At 40.3% G+C, this 25,471-nt stretch overlaps 1 protein-coding gene across 1 annotated transcript; it reads left to right on the forward strand.

Moving 5' to 3' along the window:
* Positions 1-619: 619 nt before the first annotated feature.
* Positions 620-24,002, forward strand: LOC121538210 (sodium-coupled neutral amino acid transporter 3). Its single transcript, XM_041846028.2, has 16 exons — positions 620-817; positions 5,171-5,309; positions 6,557-6,632; positions 6,758-6,873; positions 7,756-7,829; positions 8,161-8,253; positions 8,806-8,887; positions 17,753-17,835; positions 18,079-18,137; positions 19,381-19,509; positions 19,846-19,925; positions 20,100-20,200; positions 20,400-20,524; positions 21,437-21,581; positions 21,986-22,089; positions 22,334-24,002. The coding sequence occupies exons 2-16, from the start codon at positions 5,251-5,253 to the stop codon at positions 22,436-22,438; spliced, it is 1,431 nt and encodes a 476-aa protein (XP_041701962.1). The 5' UTR covers positions 620-817; positions 5,171-5,250; the 3' UTR covers positions 22,439-24,002.
* The last annotated feature ends 1,469 nt before the right edge of the window (positions 24,003-25,471 follow it).

A 25,471-nucleotide genomic window follows, 5' to 3' on the forward strand; every position in this document is an offset into this window, starting at 1 on the left:
ATAATTGTATATACATTTTTTAATGTAGAGATCTCTAGTGACAAACACATAATTGCAAAAGTCAATATCCCTGATCAAACCACATATCAGAATCATAATGACAACCATGGGAGAGTACTTATCCTTTCTGCCATCTGGTTTTTGGACTTGCAGTTTTGTCCTAACGACCTTATTTGAGTTTAAAACGTTTGACTGCTTTTGGCCGTTTTGAGTTTAGCTTCATAGTCATTCTATGAAGTTACTCTCATAGTGGTGCCTTGTGGTTTACCTTTCCCTTCCAGTGTATTTCTCATGGGGGCCTGAACTCATTCCACTGAGCCAGACTCTTATGCAACCTGAGGTTGATCACTTCACCGTATTTATTTCCAATATTGCAATTTTTTGGAGGAGGGGGGCATGTGAGAATATCGTTTTCTGATAAGACAAGTCAATGGGGCTAGTCAGTGTATTTGAGTTTGCCTCTTCCAAACGTGATGGAATCCCAATGGAGCAATTCACCATAGTTGTTGTGAGAATATGCCCCTGCCTGCCTGTTTTTGACAGCAGAGATAGGAGTGGCCATGTGTGACATCACAAGAAACTTGAGACCATCATTTTGAACAGCCCTCCCTTTTAGTGCCTTTTCCTCTACATGTGCTCCCACCCTAACACTCTCCCTTTCCCCTAAGCAGATACTCTCTGTTCTTCTTGTCTCTAAACTCAGGCCAATTACAACTGGGCAAAACAACACCTTGGTCAAGAAAACATATATTTTTCTCAGGACACACTTCACTATCTCTCTGTCTTCTTTGAAACTATACATTCTCTGCATTAGAAGGTAAGAGGACCTTTCTTCTGCTCTATGTATTGCCGTGCCACGTGTGGGTCATATGAAGTACTTTACAAGAAGGGTTAAATACCATGAGAATTCCACTGATCCACATCAGTAAGGTTTGTTGTGAGGTAGCGTTTGTGGAACTTGTCATTATCGGTTGAACTACTTGATTTTCTTGACTTCCACAACATATTGAAGTATTAAGTCTTTTTTTCCTTATTCATGATTGGGAATGTTTTCCTGAGCAGTTTCATGTGTGGATTTTTGACCATTTTTCGTTGTCAGCTTTTGCAGCTTTCAAAAGCCCTTTTATTTCTACCAATATGGATTGAGTAGGTGGGTGTCAAATGACCTGTTGGAAGACTGGTCTGAATATACCCATTTGGAAAGGTTACAGACAGACACAGTGTGATAAGTTGAGTGAGCTCATGAGAGTAACGACACCAACTGACAGTGAATTTAGTGGCCACTGTCTCTTTCTTTGTGTGACTGACACTGTATTCAGGAAATTGCTCAGAACAGCAGTTTACTGTTTTGTAATGTGAATCATACAACCCAACACAACAGTATCTTGGATCATGATCTAATTCTTTGTCTGTAAATGCAAACCCCCGTTGACCGAAATGTCACAGTATGTTTTTAACTATGGATCTATAATAAACTATATTGTTATAATGGAGATAGTTTCTACTGGACACTAGTGTCTAATGGAGTGTCTTCGAATACAGTTGTTTGAGCACTAAACCCCCTTTTCCCCTTTGTCTATTAATACAATAATCAGTTGATCCTACTGTACCATTGGATACCTTAATTTATAGCTGTTCCTCAAATAGAATTTACCCAATCTCATACATTGTTTATTTACCCAATCAATTTGCTTATCCACTAACCTCAATGTCAACAGTGTACAACTACACCTAACTCCAGGACTATTGCTAAAGCATAACAACCTCTCAATCGGACAATGTAAAGAAAGAAATAATGTGGAAGTTATTACACAATATGTAATGTATACACCCCTTTATTGCACAGAAAAAGTGTGTCAGAGAGTGTTTTATGTGATGTGCTCTGCTGCCATATACTTTCCCTTTTTTTCAGGCACATTTGTTTCCTTCACTCACTCAGAAACTCAGCCTTGGTATCATATAAATAGTTTAATACTAGATACAGTAACAGAGGGAAGTTGCCACCATCGCAATTGGATGAATCAAAATGGACACAGAGATATCTAGATAGATTCACATTCACACAAGACATAGTCAACATATGAAAATGTCCCATCTTTCCAAACTAGCATCAGATGGTGGTACATATTTGTGGGTCCTCTGTTGGCCGAATGCAGGATTCAACAGGCTTTTCTCAGCCAAAACTTACAGGACATTTTCTTCCCATTACAAATTAGGCTATGTGTTTTCTGATAGGTCAGTCAATAATACATCAGATAAGAAACCTAGCTAGTTTTCCTTTTTAGCGAAATCTTAAAACATATATTTTATCGGAAATTATAGATGGTTTCCATACCACTCTAATTTTAGACCATTGCATTTTTTACCTGAGATCACACATTTGATTTACACTATCGGACATCTTTCTTCACTCAGAGAGGATTTCCTGGCCGTATTGGTTGCCGACCACTATGGCTTCCTAAAACATCCAACATAAACATCAGAATAAGACTAAATTTCAACGAAAGAGCCTTGCGATATAGATAATGCGTTCAAAAATAGATGGCGTGTGTGTGTGTGTGCTTGCGAGTCTAGGTGTGTGTGCATGTGTGTGAATGGATCATCAGTGCATGTATGTGTGTGTTTGCTTGTAGTGGTGGTGGTTGTGTGTTGATTTCAACAGAGACATTTTGTGTTGGTGCGAAGTGAGAACAGAGCATAAAGGCATATTCTGGAGTTTGATTCCCAAAATGCAATGCAAGTATGGGCTTGCCCGATAGTTCACGTTCAATCACAACAACGTGGCTGTCATAAAAAAAAGCATTTGGGTAATGTAAAAAACGTATTTCCAGGGGCTGTTAATGTATTGGAATAAATATAGGGAATAAGGAGAGAATTAGCAAGGAGAAAAATCCCACACGGAACGTAGCAATGTAGAAATGTGAAAAGGAAGAGAGACAGAGAAAGGAATGTTGGTGAAATGGGTGTAGGAACAGCAGACTGACACCTACTCTAGTCTGCAGGAACCAATGGGAGCTGAACACTACCAGAATCTATGTTTGGGAGTTATTTCTTTCCACTGAACTGGTGTGATTTCACATGTGGCTTTTCTAAATGCTGGTGTCCTGTCCAATAAGCTTTAGGCTCTCCAAATAGATTCAACTTTTGTCTTAATCCTATCTTGTAAGATCTGGCCTTTGGTCAGTATCTCGTCAGTATCAAGTATTCCCGTCAGCTTTTCACTCTGTAGTCTTAGGCAGTGGCAAATGAGGACATGGAAAGAAAACTGATTCCTTGAATTATGGTTTGGCATCTTTGTCGTAAGAACAAATGAGAGGCACACTACCATAAATCACACTGGCTTTCAAACAGAGCTGCTCTATGATATTTTAATGTAATATAGGTAACATTTATCACTTTAGGTTTGGCTAAAGTGGTATTATTGATATAGAAACTAGAGTTGGCCCATAGGGTAGAATTGAGGTACAATTTACCCATATCAAAGTACTGTACACTTAGTATGGGTCATCATCAGAAGTCACATTCTGACGAATCATCCAATGTCTTTGGGTATGTAGGGTGCCCGCTACCTGAATCACATTTGAAAAGCGTGTGATGCATCATGTGATGTCAGAGTGAGTCGACCCATTATCAAAATCGTGTTTGACATTATGGGTTACAAGGCTGAGATCTCCAGCAACTGGTGGCGAGTTGCAGCTGGTAAAAACCTGGACTGGCTCCAAACTGCAGCTTTGGAGCCAGTGAGCCACGTATCCATCTCAGGGGTTAGGAAAAATTCTGGCGTGCATATAAATGTGAATTCCAACATCCCACATCACTTGTGTTATAAAACACATCTCTCTAGAGGGTCATTGGGTTCAGCAGTGCAACACAGTTTGTAAGAAGCAGTCATGTTTTCTATGGTAAAGGTCAAACAGAAAAGCTTACTTTCAAAAGCACTATGATGTATGGCGGCTTTTATCCAAGATATTTAGGTTTTACTTTCCTGCCATAATGAAATATACAGAAATGTTGTGTGGGTGTAGCAAATAACATTAGTTATGATTTAAGCATAGGCATACATTTTGAAAGTTGAGTTTTCTTTGGCTAGTCAGACCATATGTTTCTGAATGAAAATACTTTTGTCTGTAATACAGCACACTGAGAACAAAAGTAGCCTAGCTATAAGACAATAAAATACAACATTACCTTGGCTGTGGGCCAACACAATTCACTAGGCTTGATAAAGGGCCACGTGCCTTATCTTCTTGTATAATTCTTGTGTCAATGTATCAGAAGCCGTTATGTAAGCAGCCTCATATGACACTATTTGTTCAGCAAATTGTGATATTTATTGTTTGCCAATTTTGTCTGTACTGACATCAAATCACAGCTGGCACCTCAGTTGGCATAGGGCTGGTATGTTTTGTCTCAATGAATAACATTGAAGTCCCGCCAACCAGTGTCTTACCCTATAGTAGCACTGCAGTGGAGATGGACAAGAGTGAAATCCAAAACCAACAATACCAGGGATTCCTTGAAAAAGAGACGAATGGCACTTACCTGGATAAATAAAATATAGATAAATAACAGTGCGCCACAAAGTCTGTGTTCACAACAAAATCTGTGATGACAACACAGTGCTTCCAGGTATTGGTAATGGATGCTGTTATTAAGTTTATTAGCATCTTCTATTGGAAGGAATTCAAAAGTAGTCAGAAGTCTCATTACTGGCATTGCAACCTGAGCTGTCAAATGGTCAAATGAAATGACACGTGCAAGGAGAGAGTGGTGCTATAGATTCCTCTGGTGGGAAGCAGACATGTGGTCCCACAGTGACAGTAGACACCTTGACAACTCCCACAGTTACCCTAGAGCAGGGCTCTCCAACCCTTTTCCTGGAGAGCTACCCTAATCTTGCGCACCTGATTCTAATAATTAACTGGTTGATAAGCTGAATCAGGATATTTACAACTGGGGTTGGAGTGAAAACATACAGGAGGGTAGCTCTCCAGGAACAGGGGTTGGAGAGCCCTGCCCTAGAGTCTAGGCTTTGCGACGTGCAAATTCCCCAAACCGTTTTCATTGTATGTCAAACCTGACTGTACAGTTTTTCGTCTATCATCTTGAATGACATGCAAACGATAACTTGCTAATTTATCTAAGGTCAATCTTCTTCTCTTTGTTTCAGATTGGAACTCTAGCCTCCTCTAGTTTTCCAGTAAAGAACCATCAGTCACACCCAGCCGTCTTTGTATCAGCCAAAACAATATGGAACTCCAAAAGCTATCAAATGGCCACCACCATGGCTTTGTCCCTTTGGAAGATGAGTATGTGTCCTCTTTGACTGCACATATTGCTAACTGGCATGCATGATAATATAGTTCCCCCAGTTGTGTGCATGATAGTATTTTTATTTTAAAAAGGCCACCAAGATTCCACAAATTCGTGTATTTGTGTTTATTTTCTGACAAAGAAGACTATTACCAGTTTATTTGGTACACCACCCCATTCATGAAAATGGTTCGCTCCTTCAGATAGTGAGTCACGTGGCCATGGCGTGCTATATAAAGCAGGCAGACATGCATCGAGGCATTCAGTTACCGTTCGATTGAACGTTAGAATGGGCAAAACGAGTGACCTAAGTGACACTGAGCATGGTATGATTGTCGGTGCCAGGCGCGCCGGTTCCAGTATCTCAGAAACAGCCGGCCTCCTGGGCTTTTCACGCATGACAGTGTCTAGGGTTTGAATGGTGCGACAAACAAAAAACATCCAGTCAGCAGCAGTCCTGTGGACAAAAACAGCTTGTTGATGAGAGGTCGGGGGAGAATCGTGCAAGCTAACAGGCGGGCCACAAACAGGCAAATAACAATGCAGTACAACAGTGGTGTGCAGAACGGCATATCGGAATGCTCAACTCATCGGTCCTTGTCACGGATGGGGTATTGCAGCAGACGACCACACCGGGTTCCACTCCTATCAGCTAAAAACAAGAAGAAGCAGCTCCAGTGGGCACGCGATCACCAACACTGGACAAGTGGGGAGTGGAAAAACATTGCCTGGTCTGATGAATCCCAGTTCCTGTTGCATCATGCTGATGGCAGAGTCAGGATTTGGCGTAAGCAGCATGAGTCCATGGCCCCATCCTGTCTGGTGTCAACGGTACAGGCTGGTGGTGGTGGTGTAATGGTGTGGGGAATGTTTTCCTGGCACACGTTAGGTCTCTTGATACCAATTGATCAATGTTTCCATGCCCCAAAGAATTCAGGCTGTTCTGGAGACAAAGGGGCTCCAACCCGGTACTAGATAAACTGGCCACTGAGTGTATATTTTATATACCTGGAAAAAGACCTGTGAAAACTAGCTTTTTGTAAATAATAGTTTTTACATTTTAACGTTTTTACATTGATGCATTTGAAACATTTAAATTGATACAGTACTCCTTAATGAACAGCATTTTCAAGCACCCAATGGATTATAATGATGCTTTGCTTGGCTGATGTTGGACATTGATGAACATGAGTGTTGTTTAACCTCATTGTTTTCTATTTCCTTGGTTTGATTGACATAATAGCATCCCACAGGCGGAAGAAGAAGAGGAGATGTTACCACATAAGAGTGATGGGACCAAGAAGCCCCAGTTTACAGATGTGAGTATGAAGAACTATGGCAACAGCTTTGGAGCCAGCAGTCATCGTTTTTATGCTGATATGTCATGAAATGCCATTATGAGGAGTTATAACAACTGACATTCATGTCTTTGTATCCTTGGCAGTTTGAGGGGAAAACCTCTTTCGGAATGTCCGTCTTTAACCTCAGTAACGCCATCATGGGGAGTGGAATTCTGGGATTGTCGTACGCCATGTCAAACACAGGCATCATTCTCTTTATGTGAGTACAGCAGCACACTCACGTGTGCTGTGTCCCTATGTGATTCCCTGAAGTGACAACAGTCAACCCACTGGGCAAAGACGTCAATTCAACAATTATTCCACGTTGGTTCAACGTAATTTTGTTGAATTGACGTGTAAACAATGTTGATTCAACCAGTGTGTGCCCAGTGGGAAATGAGTACACACACACCCACCAAGTTAAATATTAACTTGGCAGGTCAAGATTTGGGGGGAAGGGTTATTTGTCTCGTGTTTCTTTTTTGTCAAAAGGTCACAGATGCAGCTACTCCCAATATGGTTTGATACACACTATTACTGCATAACGCATTGCAACAATGTTACCAAAACAGTACAGTGAAAAGCTGAAAAATATTATATGAAAAATAGTAACTCTAATATTTGACATTTATGGTTATTGAATGGTTAAAAGAACAGTGGAGAAGAGTGGTGTGTGTTGGTGTGTCCATATGTAATTTTAATGGTGAGATTTGAGACACATGCGACTCCTAAATCAAATTTCAGGAGTTAAATATAGCGAAGAGTTGGCAGATGAATCATAGCTTGCATGTGGGCACACCAAATATATGCCTCCCCAGCATGCTTTGCAACCCAGCTCACATTCGTGTCAGGGCCAGTCAAGAGTCATAAAAAAAAAATATGCTTATGAATAAATAATTTGAGCATTGTCCGAATCAAGTTACTATCACAGGAGGCCAGTTTCTTCTTCCAGTGTTTACTTCGTAGTAAACTGTTTGATTAATCTGTGAAGAGGTGGGCTGCCCATGGGATTCATTATTTTAACATTGTCTGAAACCACATGAAATCAATTATGTTGTTTACCTTTACCTAAATGTCTAAGTCAGTTGTTTGTGCTCCCCAGAATCCTGTTGACATGTATCGCCTGTCTGTCCAGCTACTCGGTTCACCTTCTGCTTAAGAGTGCTGGAGTTGTGGGTGAGTATGTGTCACTAAGGACCAGCCCTTGGAATCAAATTAGTAGCTGAATCACAGAGTTTATCATAACAAGATGAGAAAAGTAAACTTTGTGTGAACAAACTTTCCCTTCACATCTGGACCATTGAAAAACCAGTCGTTTTACCCCTTCACAGAAATACCTCGCTTTTTTATAGACAAACCTATAGTAGGGATCCACTATATGAACCAAGCTGTCTGTAAATTAGTAGTTGTAAGTTGCTTTAGATAAAAGTGTACTCTAATGACATGACAGATAGATCCTGTCCCATTTCTACTCTTTCACAGACTAATGCCTATTTTCTCTGTTCAGGTATTCGTGCGTATGAACAGCTGGGATTCCGTGCTTTTGGACACCCAGGAAAAATAGCAGCGGGAGTCATTATAACCTTTCACAACATCGGCGGTAAGTGGCTAGGGGGGCCATGGACTCATGCTGCTTACGCCATCAGCATGACACAACAGGAACCGGGATTCGTTGGACCAGGCAATGGTTTTCCACTCCTCAATTGTCCAGTTTTGGTGATTGGGTGCCCACTAGAACTGCTTCTTCTTGTTTTAGCTGATAGGAGAGGAACCCGGTATGGTCATCCAGTGGTGGAAAAAGTACCCAATTGTCATACTTGAGTCAAAGTAAAGATACCTAAATAGAAAATGTCTGTAGGAGCGAACCATTTTCGTGTACCTAATAAACTGGCCACTGAGTGTATATCCATGTACAGTACTTCCACTAACACATAGTATCTGTTTTGAAAATAACCACATTGGCACATACAAATGCACTCATGGCTTCCCAGCACTCATGGATTTCATGACTCATAAAAGTTTTAGTGGTTCAGGAGAGAACGTTTTCCTCCAATGTTTGTGTTTTAAATACAGGTAAAATGGGCTTTGTGTGTCTGTGTTTTCTTTTGATAATAGAAGTCAACAACTCTGAAATATGTTTAATCCCCTCCAGCAATGTCCAGTTACCTCTTCATTGTGAAGTATGAGTTGCCTCTGGTCATTCAAGCCTTCATGGGCTTGTCATCGAACACTGGGTAAGTGGAGCAGCACCTTTCTTTTTTTGTTTAAAAATAATATTTATTTAAGTTTCACATTTTACAATCATAAATAATTAACATAAATACAAATAAACTTTCACATCAATACATTTGAGTTCATAATTACATAACATGATTAACAGGTTTAATAGTATCCATGGAAGTTTTTTGGAGTCTTATTTCTTATTTTTTAGTTCTGTTTTGATTTGTAAAAAAAATTAATATATATAGTGTTTGAACAAAAAAAGTTGTTTTATAGACTTATAGGCATCTTGTCTTCCAAATTGTGCTTTTCACAATGCATATTATCGTCAACAATATTTGTTTAGTAATGTAAATGCATATTATTGTCCACCATACTTCTTTAGTAATGTCATCTATGTGAATATCGAAGACAGACTTGGGATTTATACATAGGTCTACATCATAATTCTCATCAGATTCCATATTTCTTTAGTTTTGTAGTATTTCACTAGGAGGCGTTTTAATTTCTCTTCATCATGACAAAACAACTCCACTTTACTACAGCATGCACTGGTAAACATCGTACTGAAATCAATAAGGCTTAGTATCTCTGACATTTTCTGACAGTTCTGGACAGAGTAGATTTTTTTATACATTATTTTGTACCTGCATGGGTCAGGTTGCGGTATGTACTGAAGCCCGTTCCTGCCACCCACATTTTAAAAATCTGACTTCGAGTTATGAGATAGTAAGTCATAACTATGAGATACTAAGTCATAATAACGTGATACAAAGTCATAATTATGAGATAGTAAGTCATATTTATGAGATAGTAAGTCATTATTATGAGATACTTAATGGCATATTATATTATTATTAGTAGATAGTATGTTTGGATCATGGACATTGAATAGTCCTGTAGGTCGACTGGAGGGTCATCTGGGATTCAAACATTAACAAAGCATTGTTCCCGCCACTTTATTTGGTAAACAGCTGAGGAATGAGGCAGGTGAAATGTAACTACTCTCAAATACATAGATGCAAGGACTCTCTCATATGGATTTTGATCTCATGGACTGACCATCCATGAGATCAAAACAATGTTTTGAAGCTATACAGCATTTGTTTACAATTACATTGTCTACAAACAATGAAGTAAAACAAGCTTATATTTTGGATTCTGAAGGAGTAAGACTGTTGCTCATGAGGCATTTCTAAGTTACATTCTTCAAGAATCAGTGGCTATATATAAGTCCAAAAATGGATGTACCAGTCCCAGATTGCCCCTGTAATGGATTGAATTGAATTAATTAAATCTGATGTCAACCAGATGTCATCAAACAGGTACCAACTCACATCAAAAAAGCTCTCCAATACATAATATAGAACAATATCACCACCATCTCTCTCTCTCTCTCTCTCTCTCTCTCTCTCTCTCTCTCTCTCTCTCTCTCTCTCTCTCTCTCTCTCTCTCTCTCTCTCTCTCTCTCTCTCTCTCTCTCTCACACACACACACACACACACACGTGATTCATGTGATACAAATTGCCTAAACGTATCTCATAATAATGACTTACTAACTAATTATTATGACTTACTATCTGATAACTTACTATCTCATAATGACTTAGTAACTCATAATTATGACTTAGTATCTAATTATTATGACTTTGTATCTCATAATTATGTCTTAATATCTAATTATTATGAGTTACTATCTCATAATTATGACTTACTATCTCATAATAACGACTTACTACCTCATAATTATGACTTAGTATCTCATTATTATGACTTTGTATCTCATAATTATGTCTTAATATCTCATTATTATGAATTACTATCTCATAATTATAACTTGCTATCTCATAACTCGTAGTCAGATGTTCTTGTTTAGGTGGTGGAAACAGGCTTCCATATACAGTCGTGGTCAATGTTTTTGAGGATGACACAAGTATTGGTCTTCACAAAGTTCGCTGCTTCAGTGTTATGAGATATTTTTGTCAGATGTTACTATGGTTTACTGAAGTATAATTACAAGCATTCCATAAGTGTCAAAGGCTTTTATTGACAATTACACTAAGTTTATGCAAAGAGTCAATATTTGCAGTGTTGACCCTTCTTTTTCAAGACTTCTGAAATCTGCCCTGGCATGCTGTCAATTAACTTCTGGGCCACATCCTGACTGATGGCAGCCCATTCTTGCATAATCAATGCTTGGAGTTTGTCAGAATTTGTGGGTTTTTGTTTGTCCACCCGCCTCTTGAGGATCGACCACAAGTTCTCAATGGGATTAAGGTCTGGGGAGTTTCCTGGCCATGGACCCAAAATGTCGATGTTTTGTTCCCCGAGCCACTTAGTTATCACTTTTGCCTCCATCATGCTGGAAAAGGCATTGGTCGTCACCAAACTGTTCTTGGATGGTTGGGAGAAGTTGCTCTCGGAGGATGTGTTGGTACCATTCTTTATTCATGGCTGTGTTCTTAGGCAAAATTGTGAGTGAGCCCACTCCCTTGGCTGAGAAGCAACCCCACACATGAATGGTCTCAGGATGCTTTACTGTTGGGATGACACAGGACTGTTGGTAGCACTCACCTTGTCTTCTCCGGACAAGGTGTTTTCCGGATGCCCCAAACAATCGGAAAGGGGATTCATCAGAGAAAATGACTTTACCCCAGTCCTCAGCAGTCCAATCCCTGTACCTTTTGCAGAATATCAGTCTGTCCCTGATGTTTGTCCTGGAGAGAAGTGGCTTCTTTGCTGCCCTTCTTGACACCAGGCCATCCTCCAAAAGTCTTCGCCTCACTGTGCGTGCAGATGCACTCATACCTGCCTGCTGCCATTCCTGAGCAAGCTCTGCACTGGTGGTGCCCCGATCCCGCAGCTGAATCAACTTTAGAAGACGGTCCTGGCGCTTGCTGGACTTTCTTGGGCGCCCTGACACCTTCTTCACAACAATTGAAACTCTCTCCTTGAAGTTCTTGATGATCCGATAAATTGTTGATTTAGGTGCAATCTTACTAGCAGCAATGTCCTTGCCTGTGAAGCCCTTTTTGAGCAAAGCAATGATGACTGCATGTGTTTCCTTGCAGGTAACCATGGTTAACAGAGGAAGAACAATGATTTCAAGCACCACCCTCCTTTTAAAGCTTCCAGTCTGTTATTCTAACTAAATCAGCATGACAGAGTGATCTCTAGCCTTGTCCTCGTCAACACTCTCACCTGTGTTAATGAGAGAATCACTGACATGATGGCAGCTGATCCTTTTGTGGCAGGGCTGAAATGCAATGGAAATGTTTTTTGGGATTAAGTTCATTTTCATGGCAAAGAGGGACTTTGCAATTAATTGCAATTCATCTGATCACTCTTCGTGACATTCTGGAGTATATGCAAATTGCCATCATCAAAACTGAGGCAGCAGACTTTGTGAAAATGTGTATTTGTGTCATTCTCACAACTTTTGACCACGACTGTACACTACCGTTCAAAAGTTACGGGTCACTTAGAAATGTCCTTGTTTTCGAAAGAAAATAAAAAAAATTGTAACATCAAATTGATCAGAAATACAGTGTAGACATTGGTAATGTTGTAAATGGCTATTGTAGCTGGAAACTGGCCTTCTTGAGACTAGTTGATTATCTGGAGTATCAGCAATTGTGGGTTCGATTACAGGCTCAAAATGTCCAGAAACAAATAACTTTATTCTGAAACTCGTCAGTCTATTCTTGTTCTGAGAAATGAAGGCTGTTCCAGGCGAGAAATTGCTTAAGAAACTGAAGATCTCGTACAACGCTGTGTACAGAACAGCGCAAACTGGCTCTAACCAGAATAGAAAGAGGAGTGGGAGGACCCGGTGCACAACTGAGCAAGAGGACAAATACATTAGTGTCTAGTTTGAGAAACAGACGCCTCACAGGTCCTCAACTGGCAGCTTCATTAAATAGTACCCGCAAAACACCAGTCTCAACGTCAACAGTGAAGAGGCGACACCGGGATGCTGACCTTCTAGGCAGAGTTGCAAAGAAAAAGTCATATCTCAGACTGCCCATCTTAATCTTTTCTTTTTATTGGACAGTCTGAGATATGGCTTTTTCTTTGCAACTCTGCCTAGAAGGTCAGCATCCTGGAGTCGCCTCTTCACTGTTGACGTTGAGACTGGTGTTTTGCGGGTACTATTTAATGAAGCTGCCAGTTGAGGACCTGTGAGGCGTCTGTTTCTCAAACTAGACACTAATGTATTTGTCCTCTTGCTCAGTTGTGCACCGGGGCCTCCCACTCCTCTTTCTATTCTCGTTAGAGCCAGTTTGCGCTGTTCTGGGACCACGCAGCCGTCATACCGCTCAGGAAGGAGACGCGTTCTGTCTCCTAGAGATGAATGTACTTTGGTGCGAAAAGTGCAAATCAATCCCAGAACAACAGCAAAGGACCTTGTGAAGATGCTGGAGGAAACAGGTACAAAAGTATATATACACAGTAAAACGAGTCCTATATTGACATAACCTGAAAGGCTGCTCATCAAGGAAGAAGCCACTGCTCCAAAACCGCCATAAAAAAGCAGGTAGCTTAGTGGTTAAGAACGTTGTGCCAGTAACCGAAAGGTCGCTGGTTCTAATCCCCGAGCCGACTAGGTAAAAAAAAAAAATCTGTCGATGTGCCCTTGAGCAAGGCACTTAACCCTAATTGCTCCTGTAAGTCGCTCTGGATAAGAGCGTTTGCTAAATGACTAAAATGTAAATGTAAATGTAATGAAAGTACTTTGGTGCGAAAATTACAAATAAATCCTAGAACAACAGCAAAGGACCTTGTGAAGATAATGGAGGAAACAGGTACAAAAGTTTCTATATCCACAGTAAAACGAGTCCTATATCGACATAACCTGAAAGGCCACTCAGCAAGGAAGAAGCCACTGTTCCAAAACCGCCATAAAAAAGCCAGACTACGGTTTGCAACTGCACATGGGGACAAAGATCTTACTTTTTGGAGAAATGTCCTCTGGTCTGATTATACAAAAATAGAACTGTTTGGCCATAATGACCATTGTTATGTTTGGAGGAAAAAGAGGTAGGCTTGCAAGCCGAAGAACACCCTCCCAACCGTGAAGCACGGGGGTGGCAGCATCATGCTGTGGGGGTGCTTTGCTGCAGGAGGGACTGGTGCACTTCACAAAATAGATGGCATCATGAGGAAGGAAAATTATGTGGATATATTGAAGCAACATCTCAAGACATCAGTCAGGAAGTTAAAGCTTGGTCGCAAATGGGTCTTCCAAATGGACAATGACCCCAAGCATACTTCCAAAGTTGTGGCAAAATGGCTTAAGGACAACAAAGTGAAGGTATTAGAGTGGCCATCACAAAGCCCTGACCTCAATCCTATAGAAAATATGTGGGCATTACTGAAAAAGCGTGTGCGAGCAAGGAGGCCTACAAACCTGACTCAGTTATACCAGCTCTGTCAGGAGGAATGGGCCAAAATTCACCCAACTTATTGTGGGAAGCTTGTGGAAGGCTACCCGAAACGTTTGACCCAAGTTAAACAATTTAAAGGCAATGCTACCAAATACTAATTGAGTGTATGTAAACTTCTGACCCACTGCGAATGTGATGAAAGAAATAAAAGCTGAAATAAATAATTCTCTCTACTATTATTCTGACATTTCACATTCTTAAAATAAAGTGGTGATCCTAACTGACCTAAGACAGGGAATTTTTACTAGGATTAAATGTCAGGAATTGTGAAAAACTGAGTTTAAATGTATTTGTCTAAGGTGTATGTAAACTAACGACTTGAACTGTACTATAATTACTGAATATCTCATACATACAGCGCATTCGGAAAGTATTCAGACCCCTTCCCTTTTTCCACATTTTGTTACCTTACAGCCTTATTCTAAAATTGATTAAATTAAATGTTTTCCTTATCAATCTACACACAATACCCCATAATGACAAAGCAAAAACAGGTTTTTAGAAATGTTTGCAAATGTATAAAAATACATTTTAAAAAATACCTTATTTACATATGTCATAATTATTCAGACCCTTTGCTATGAGACTCGAAATTGAGCTCAGGTGCATCCTGTTTCCATCATCCTTGGGATGTTTCTACAACTTGATTGGAGTCCACCTGTGGTAAATTCAATTGATTGGACATGATTTGGAAAGACACACACCTGTCTATATAAGGTCCCACAGTTAACAGTGCATGTCAGAGTAAAAACTAAGCCATGAGGTCGAAGGAATTGTCCGTAGAGCTCCGAGACAGGATTTTGTCGAGGCACAGACCTGGGGAAGGGTACTAAAAAATGTCTGCAGCACTGAAGGTCCCCAAGAACACAGTGGCCTCCATCATTCTTAAATAGAAGAAGTTTGGAACCACCCAGACTCTTCCTAGAGCTGGCCACCCGGCCAAACTGAGCAATCGGGAGAGAAGGGCTTTGGTCGGGGAGGTGACCAGAGCTCCAGAGTTCATCTGTGGAGATGGGAGAACCTTCTAGAAGGACAACCATCTCTGCAACACTCCACCAATCAAGCCTTTATGGTGGAGTGGCCAGACGGAAGCCACTCCTCAGTAAAAGGCACATAACAGCCCGCTTTTTTAATACATTTGCAAACATTTCTAAAAACCTGTTTTTGCTTTGTCATTATAGGGTATTGTGTGTAGATTGATGAGGGAAAAAAAACTATTTAATCAATTTTAAAATAAGGCTTTAACAACAAAATGTGGAAAATTTCAAGGGGTCTGAATACTTCCAGAATGTACTACAAATGACCCTTAGTTTCATAAATGATTGCTTTTTCTTATTTGCATCAGATGCTGTGTATACATTTATCACTCTTATTTTCGTTCCTCTAAGGAAGCACTCCAATAACAAATAATCAACATCTGCAAAGTCTGTTATTCTAAATTATTTTAAATGTATTTACTTACCTTCTCCTGGGGACTTGGTTTCTCAGCCTGGTCTCATAGACTATATGTAACATAGTAAATGTAAAACTAAAACACTGAGATTAGTATGCTACTGTATGTTATGTTTGGTATGGTTACATAAGACAGAAGGTTATCAAAGGCAAAAACGAAAGTAGGGTTATTGGTAGGGGTGGACAGCTAACATTAGCCACAACAAATTGGATTTCATAACACATCATACAATTTGTAACATATTGTATGTATTGCAATTCGTAACATTTGTACGAATTGCAATTCGTAACATATCAAACGAATGGATGATGGACATCCCCAAATTAATACATACCATACGAAATGTAACATATTCTACTAATTGGAGGCACCCAGATTTACATGTACTATGTTACGTCTACCCCTGAGTCCAGGTTGGGTTTTCATCTTTCTTTTTAACTTGGTTTTGGATTGAGAAGTGTGAACGGTGTTTCACTCCACCTGCTTGAGTGGTGGGCGGAACTAGCTCTGGCAGGGAAGGGAGCAGAGGGGCGGGGGGGAGGGAATCGTAGTCATCTCTCTCTTTTCGGGGGTCGGGGAATTAATACTGAAATCTGACTCGCATCCTCAAATGACTCTTCTTCCTCACTCTCACTGCGGCTGAACCTGGAGGATTGGATACTCTCGTTGACACCTTCCTCGGAGATCTGGTCGCCTTCACTTTTGGATTCAGCTCCCTCGGCTTCTCTCTCATTCACTGGCACCTGTCTCTCAGCTGCGCTCGGACCTGTCGCGGGGGATGGAACTCACTGTCGGGGTCTGTCTCTGTCTCTCTCTCCTCGTCTGTCTCTTCCTCTAGGCTGGATTGGGGACCAACGCTTCACCTATGGGCATTCCTTGCCGTGATGGTCTAGCCCCTGGCAGATGTAACAATGAGGGGCCTGTCCAGGGTAGGAGATCTTCCCGTTGTACGGGCCCAGGGAGATTGAGTTACGGATTGTTATCGACTGCCCACTTGTTGTTTCGTGCACGGGCACTTTGTACTTGTGTACTCCATACCATATCCCAAACTTATCCACAGGTTTCACTGCAGGTTGTAAAACCGTGAAGTACCTGTTTAGAAACAGTTCGACGACGTGATCTGGAACTTTCAAAGACCATCTTGACGTCCAGGTCAATGGAGGACTCCACTGTCCAGTCTTTCCACTTTGCGGCTGTCTCTTGGGCTGACTGGACTTCTAGGAAGCGGCGTAATGAAGGTTTTTCCTTGAAGACAAGCTCGAAATCTCTCCTGTTCGGCAGTGCAATGAATAAGTAAACATTTGAGATCAAATGTTTCAAATGAGGCGACAGTACAGAATGGCACCTTTTATTTGAGGGTATTTTCATACATATCTGTTTTACTGTTTAGAAATGAAAGTACTTTATGTATCTAGTGTAATAAGTATTTGGACAATGTCACTTATAGGTGTATGGGTATTAAAGTAGTCAAAAGTTGAGTATTTGGTCCCAAATTCCTAGCACACAATGACTACATCAATCTTGTGACTACAGACTTGTGGGATGCATTTGCAGTTTATTTTGGTTGTGTTTCAGATTATGTTGTGCCCAATAGAAATGATTGATAAATAATGTATTGTGTCATTTTGGATTCACTTTTATTGTAAATAAGAATTTAATATGTTTCTGAACACTTCTACATTAATGTGGATGCTACCATGATGAAGGATAATCTTGAATGAATCCTGAATAATGATGAGTGAGAAAGTTACAGAAGCATAAATATTAAACCCCCCCAAAAAAATGCGAACCTCCCCTGTTATTGGTAATGGTGAGAGGTTAGTAAAAGCCTATCTATTTTTCCCTTCAATTACATAAATTGCCCCTAAACAGTATGTTTCCGACATAGTCTACATTGCATGCCTTAATGAAACTGGAAGTAACTAACTTTTGTGTCTGGCTATGTTTTTTGTTTTATTTGTTTATGTTTTAAACTAGAGAGTGGTTCCTGAATGGGAATTACCTCATCATCATCGTCAGTGTGTGCATCATCCTCCCACTTGCCCTGATGAGACAACTGGGTATGTGACTTATCTCATCATGACCTTTCCTAATGGCCGCTAATGACCTCACTGTCTGTCAATCATTCAATCAGCACCTCTTGATTCATATATTCATAAAACAAAACATTTGGATGACTATCTGTTTAGGACCTATTTTAGGTCAGGAGCAGACGTGTTCTGGAAACCAAACGTTGTCAGCTGGGCTGTGGGATGGTTTTTGTTGTTTTTGTTGTAGTAACAATCCTTGGTTGCATCTTGCAGGGTATTTGGGTTATACCAGTGGCTTCTCCCTCACCTGCATGGTCTTCTTCCTTTCCTCGGTGAGTGACATCTGACGACAGATGTCTATATTGTATTATTATATTACACTATATATTACACCAACAATCATACATTTCAATGTTATATACTAATACTGCATATGCTTTTCACCATTTTGGGAATTTTCACAATTTTGGGAAATTAAATTCCTCCTAATGATTTTCTATTGTCTGTTTTTAGTGATTATTTACCCTTGCTAATGTACTAGATGTGTTAATAGTTTTTGTGTTCACAGCTTATCATAGGACATGACTAAAGACTAAAGACTGTGATTCTAATGTGCACTCGACAATTTATGAGGAGATATGTATATCTTGTGCCACTCCACCTCACATGACATTTCATGTGAGCTCCTGTTTCCTAGACTCACTGCCAGCCAGGCCTTGTTGGTGAAATTTGATAACAACATGGATACAGGTGTAGGATCTTAATTTGAGCCAGTTTGCTACTGCAGGAAAATACTGCAGCAACAGGAAATGTGAATTATTATGTGGATTATAATGAATTAACATTTTTGTAAGGGTTGATACATTTTTCGTAAGGGAAAATCTAGCCTGGAATGTCAAAGTAGAAATTACAAATGTCAGAAGTCTTTTTAAACCTCAAATACACTACACATTTTACATTTCCTGCATTGCTTATTAAGATCCTACATCTGTACGTTAACCTTCTGAAATAGGTAATTATCTGATTATGTTGACATACAAGGGAAAAAGGGGGGCAACATTATAAATGAACCATATTCGGCCCAATAATTATTTATATATAGTAAAATGTAAAATCTATAGCTCAACAATTTTATACTATTCAATGTTGTTGAATACTTGAGCACAATCCTAGATTACACTATTGTGCATGTTGTTGCAGTTCTGGGCATTAACAAGTTACTTTTTTAAATGCCTTGCTGCAGAAAGGTACATTATTAATGTAACAAATTCTATCATTGAACTTGATCAATTAGCAAAAGCATAAGGAGGAATGAGGCTTGGGACAGGAATTCACAAATTAACCAAAGATACAGTATGTCATCATGGTTGTCAGCGATAGAGGGTCAATCTGTTTCCGCTAACTCTGCTACCTCTGACATCTCACTTTCTTTCTTTCTTTCTTTCTTTCTTTCTTTCTTTCTTTCTTTCTTTCTTTCTTTCTTTCTTTCTTTCTTTCTTTCTTTCTTTCTTTCTTTCTTTCTTTCTTTCTTTCTTTCTTTCTTTCTTTCTTTCTTTCTTTCTTTCTTTCTCAAAGGTCATATACAAGAAGTTCAACATCCCCTGCCCACTGGTGCCATATGGTAGAAATCACACAACAATCATCAACACCACCATGGAAGAGGAGGGACAGTGCGAAGGCAAAATGTTCACCATCAACCAGGAGGTTAGGAAATGGAGCGTTTACGGCACAGCTACACAAATATCAGTTCAAATATATATTTTTGTGTTTATTCCACATCAGCTCTGGTCTTAGGTTCTTACTGTGCTACAACCACATAAGGTTAGGAGCTATTTACAGTTGGAGCACAGGTCATTCAATATTCGAATGACTCTGTCCATCCATGCACATATCATGTTACTGCCGGGACAACTGGTTGTCCATGTGTATTGAGGCGGAGCAGAACCAGTGTGGCACAATTGTCCACACAGTCTTGTGAGTTTCCTCAATCAATCCTCATACGACGCCTCTAATTTTAGTTACGCTTTATATGGTTTCCAGACGGCATATACCATCCCCATCTTGGCGTTCGCCTTTGTTTGTCACCCCGAGGTGCTTCCCATCTACACTGAACTGAAAAAGTAAGTTGATAAAACCATATGAATTCCCAATTAGCTCCCTTCACGAACACCATAGCATGTTGACATGACAACCTTTATCTTTCTTAACTGATAATAAATGTAACATCTTTACTGTCATCCCTGTACCTCATTAATTGATTAAAAAAATAAAAAACACATTATTTTCCACCAAAGTGCCACCAAGAGGCGTATGCAGGGTATTGCGAATGTGTCCATCATGGGCATGTTCGTTATGTACCTCCTCACCGCCGTTTTTGGGTACCTCACCTTCTACGGTAAGACCAGGGCTTCAAGAGGGCTTTAGTTGTATACACTCTACAGAAAAAAAGAATGATTTTTGCATTTCAAATTATACTCAATTTGTGTGTGTGTGTGTGTGTGTGTGCATGCATGTTTGTGTGTGCGTGCGTGTGTGTATGCGTGTTTGTGTGCGTGCGTGTGTGTATGCGTGCTTGCGTATATATGTTTATGTAGTGAACACAGAATCTGAGCTCCTGCACACCTACAGCAAAGTGGACCCTCTGGACACACTGATCCTGTGTGTGCGTGTGGCCGTACTGGTGGCAGTCACCCTTACTGTCCCTGTGGTTCTCTTCCCTGTAAGAGCCTCCTCTCATTAGCTTTAATTACATATTTGAATTACTGTATTTCTAAGGACGCTTCAAATGGTTTGCATTTCAAACATTATTTGCATTTTAAAACCGACATAACCTAGATATTCCCACGTGGGGCCAGTATGAAAAATGTATGCACTCACTAACTGTAAGTCGCTCTGGATAAGAGCATCTGCTAAATGACTAAAATAAAAAATAAAAAGTTAAATATACAGGCAACTGCCATAATAAAGGAAACACCAACATAAAGTGTCTTAATAGGGTGTTGGGCCACTACGAGCCAGAACAGCTTCAATGCACCTTGGCATAGATTCAACAACTGTCTGGAACTCTAATGCAGGGATGCAACACTATTCTTCCATGATAAATTCCATCATTTGGTGTTTTGTTGATGGTGGTGGAAAACACTGTCTCAGGCGCCGCTCCAGAATCTCCCATAACTATTCAATTGGGTTGAGATCTGGTGACACGCGCACACATACACACACACACACACACACACTCCCTATGCTCCTTTGAGACCCCTCTTTCAAAGTCACTGAGAACTCTTATTTTAGCCATGGTAGCCAACATAATGGGCAACTAGGCATTTTTGAACATGACCCTAAGCATGATAATTAAGCATTAATTGCTTAATTAACTCAGGAACCACACCTGTGTGAAAGCACCTGCTTTCAATATAAATTGTTTCCTTTATTTTGGCAGTTAGTTGAATATCCATTTCACTCTAAATGTTAACTTACTGTGTCACACAGAATAGCTGACGCTGGGTTGTACATTCTATAACCTCTGTTCATTTAGATTGATTGACTTTAAATACCTCATAACTTGACAGCCATGTTTCAAGTTTCACCATAGACACTCCTCTGAGTCCTCTCTGTTGTGTATGGTTTCCAGATTCGCAGAGCCATTCTCCAGCTCCTGTTCCCAGCAAAACCCTTCCACTGGGCACGCCACATCACCATCGCCCTGTGTCTCCTCTGTGTGGTCAATGTGCTCGTCATCCTTGTGCCCAACATCCGAGACATCTTTGGCATCATTGGTGAGATTTATATGTTCATGAGTATAGGCTACTACAGTTCATCCAGCCTCAGAGGCTCATTCTCTCCATACTCACAAATCAATCAGACACACTGTACCATGTTTCATCATCATCATCATCATCATCATCATCCTTATTAACACTATAGGAAGAAAGACCTTCATATTGACATTCATTTTACATTACAAATGCCTCATACATGGTCCTCTGTAGCTCAATTGGTAGAGCATGGCGCTTGTAACGCCAGGGTAGTGGGTTCAATCCCCGGGACCACCCGTACGTAAAAATGTATGCACACATGACTGTAAGTCGCTATGGATAAAAGTGTCTGCTAAATGGCATATTATTATTATTATTACGGTACTTACCAGTGGAACACCTCATTGTCTCCTTTGTCTGTCCAGGGGCCACCACTGCACCTAGTCTGATCTTCATCCTCCCAGGATTATTCTACATCCGCATTGTTCCCACTGAACAAGAACCAATGAAGTCAAGACCAAAGATCACGGTAGGTCTTCACATCATTCATACATTTTACTGCCATTGTCTAGACACGTTTGTTAAAACTCTCCACACAATCCTCAGGTTTTGGCACCATATAGAATGACCCCTTTGCTACAGTTTGGAGTGGGTGGGTGGTATCACAATGGGTGCTAGTAAAAACATCCTAAACCCGGGTTTGGGTGGAGATTTCTAACAACATTAATGACTTAAAGGCGAATTCCAACAACTCTTTCTCTGGCTGGTTTCAGGCTGCCTGTTTCACAGCCATGGGCTTCATCTTCATGTCTATGAGCCTGACGTTCATCATTATCGACTGGACGACCGGAGAGAAACGAGCTGGAGGTGGCCATTAGAGCACATCCATTGACGATAGGGGTCCATACGCCACACAGCAGCACGCCCTGTCGCCGTGCCACTTCTCAATCCCGTCTGGATTGTGAGAAGGATCAAACACAGTCGAAAGGCTGGACCCTTTTTACCTTTTACCATACCTCCACGATGGTAAGACCATTTCCCCACCATTTCAAATCAAATGGACATGCTACACTTCCATGGAGGCGAGTCTTTGAGGAACCCAGTGATGTCACTATCTTTGTGGTAGGAGTTCGAGGAAGTGTCAGAGGAGCTGACGAGGGTACCTGTGAAAACCCATAAACCACTACTTGCTGCCTGTGTCAAAAGCCATTAAAAAAGTGACAGAGATAGAAGAGGGGAGGGGTTAATTTTCTCTATGCAAGGGGACTTGACCTCTTGAACAGTCAGGCTTCCCTCACTACCCAACTGCCAAACAATTCACCCCATGTTAGTTTCTCGATCAAATATCGGCTGTGGTTTAATTGACCAGTTTTAAGGAGAAGAGAAGAAAATTGATTTAATTTTATGACATTACACTATCTGTGAACCCCTAGATTTGGTTGTTGAACGTAATTTCAGCAACATTTGTTGAGGTAATTGACCAAGTTGAGAGACTGGTAGTGCCAGTTTTTCTCCGAAGCTGCAGACCATTTATAAACCAAATGAGCCAAGAATGATAAATCAAACACTTTTCTGTATGGTTGACCTATTTATATTTTATCACGTTGCTTCATGCCAAATAATGTGTTTACTCAAATGTTCCAGTTATCATGGAGCAACCAGTCTTTTCTGTATCTCTATTAGAATGAGAGAGATATAGTTCATACTTTTTGCTATCTCATCAGCTATCTAAATTCATTATTCTGCAGAATCAGTCTCTTCAAGATATTGCAAGTTTGGCTTTTAAATCTATTGGACAGTATGTCTTCAATTCGGTATCCATCTAGTCTTCACCACAATATTCTGAACAATGAAATGACACATTTCAAATCACATCATGAGCGTAGTGAACAAAACAACTGTGAAGTGAACCCAAAATACTTTGTACAGTATAGTTATCATACGTTCTCCTTTTGTGAAAATGTTTTATGCTGGTGCTATGCAAATAGGGAATCCGCAATAATGTCTCTGTATATTTGACATCCAACAAAGCAATGAGGCAATAATGAAGAAGCGAGTGCCATACTGAATGATGACATTCAGCTGTGTCTTATTTGACATGTATAGTCTGTGCAGATTTTCGGTCATGTAATGCAGCATGTGCTGAGTCCCTGCTTATAATGATTTGTATAATGGAGACTGAGGTAATACTATTGAATAAGGTCAAAAATTGACATACAATCAATAGATAATGTGGAGCAAGAGGATCTCAGAGCCCATTTGGGTGGCTGAATGTTCGTTTAGGAAGGACACGGCTGAGTGTCTTGGCGATTTCGTTACAAAAAGGTGATAGCTTTTTGTAATGGCACCAGCCTACTGTCTGTTGCTAAGCACATTTTGTGTTTGACATGGCACCATTGTCAATTATATTATATTTTCAATAAAGTCTAATGGTTGTCAGTATTTATTGAGACGTCTTTACTGTGATCCGCATGCTCTGTGTTTTTTGCTTTTCACAACATTCACAAATGATTGACAAATTAAATTGTAATTCTCCTTCAGCATGCAGACAATAATAATTAAAGCGGCACTCCAACCACAATCAAGCTTTTTCAGGTTAGATTATTGGTTATAGACATGTTGATCGGTTTTGGTCGCAAGATTAACTGGTCAGTCAAACAACATTATTTTTGGCCTTTAATACCAAACTTTTAGAACTAGGCTGAAAAGGAAGTGGGGAACATAATGAAATCAATGCTCAATGAAATCGATTCCTCATAAAGAACATGGGTGGCATCATTCACACTAGATAAGTAGGCAATATCTTTGGTTTGACTTGCCATGACATATACCAATTTAATAAATATTCATAATATGACTACTTCTCACAAACCAGTCCCATATTCAGAATTTCCTCAGGAAGTGTAGACAAAATCAGGAAGGCTGGAGCTCCTCTATGGTTTCACATTTATTGGCAATGCAATTAACTATGAAGTACAGAGAATAAGCCAGGCAGCCAACCAGGATAAATAGTGTACAGACACTTACTACAGCCTCCATTAACCAGGGAACCACTACAGGTTAGAATATTTTTTTTTTGAGAGCACCATCAGTACATGCTTATAAGACAGACCTTAATTACCCGACAATCATTGATCTAACAAAACAAAGGCTGACCAACAGCACTCATGCTGCCCACACAACAATGTTCAGAGCGGTTCCGGATTCAGAGAGAGAACAACCTCTTTCCTGATGTGCTGCTCTTACATCACATAGCATAAAACAGAACAAGGAAGTCCTCGCTATAGATATATGTCTCCGCTTCTCCCTCTCAAGCATTCAGAAGTTTTAGGGGCCTCATAAGCTGTATCTGAATTTAACCCAGTGAGTCCCACTGTAACGCCAGTGCGTTTTGGACTTAAAAACCCTTTTAAACATTGTGTGTTTGAGCTACAGACTTCATTGTACCATTGGATTAGTCTATTTCCTCTGCATCCGTAGATACCATTAGTCTGTGTGATTAACGGGGGCTGAGCTAGAGCGGTGTTCGTGAGACAAGGGGCGGATCCCGAAGGGGCCGGGGGTCCAGTGTAGGCGGAATGAATACACCCCTGATCACACGCAAACACAGTTCACTTTCATAGCAGCCACATACAAACAGCATGATCACTTTGATAGTTGTAGCTATAAGTCCTTCTCGCATCTAAGCGCTCTCCTCTCACCTTTTCCCTTCACTTGTGGACTTCAATGTACAACACATCAGCTGTCTGTGACATGGCGAAAAATATTTTCCAAACCAAACCCTTATATCATAACCGCTAACCTCTACACACAGCCTACATCATTGTCACCATTATTAGCTAACGTTATTGTCAACATAGCTACTAGAACTAACGTTTTAGCAAACCCGCTACAATCATGCAGTACAGTGT

Source organism: Coregonus clupeaformis, chromosome 24 (genome assembly GCF_020615455.1).
Source record: "Coregonus clupeaformis isolate EN_2021a chromosome 24, ASM2061545v1, whole genome shotgun sequence".
NCBI lineage: Eukaryota > Metazoa > Chordata > Actinopteri > Salmoniformes > Salmonidae > Coregonus > Coregonus clupeaformis.

What these genes read in the sequence shown, in the direction of transcription:
- LOC121538210 (XM_041846028.2), top strand. Translation starts at nt 5,251, where the DNA reads ATGGAACTCCAAAAGCTATCAAATGGCCACCACCATGGCTTTGTCCCT. An exon ending in TAAGAGTGCTGGAGTTGTGG is followed by an intron (nt 7,830 to 8,160) that starts GTGAGTATGTGT and finishes TTCTCTGTTCAG; the next exon opens with GTATTCGTGCGTATGAACAG. An exon ending in ATCTACACTGAACTGAAAAA is followed by an intron (nt 19,926 to 20,099) that starts GTAAGTTGATAA and finishes TTTCCACCAAAG; the next exon opens with TGCCACCAAGAGGCGTATGC.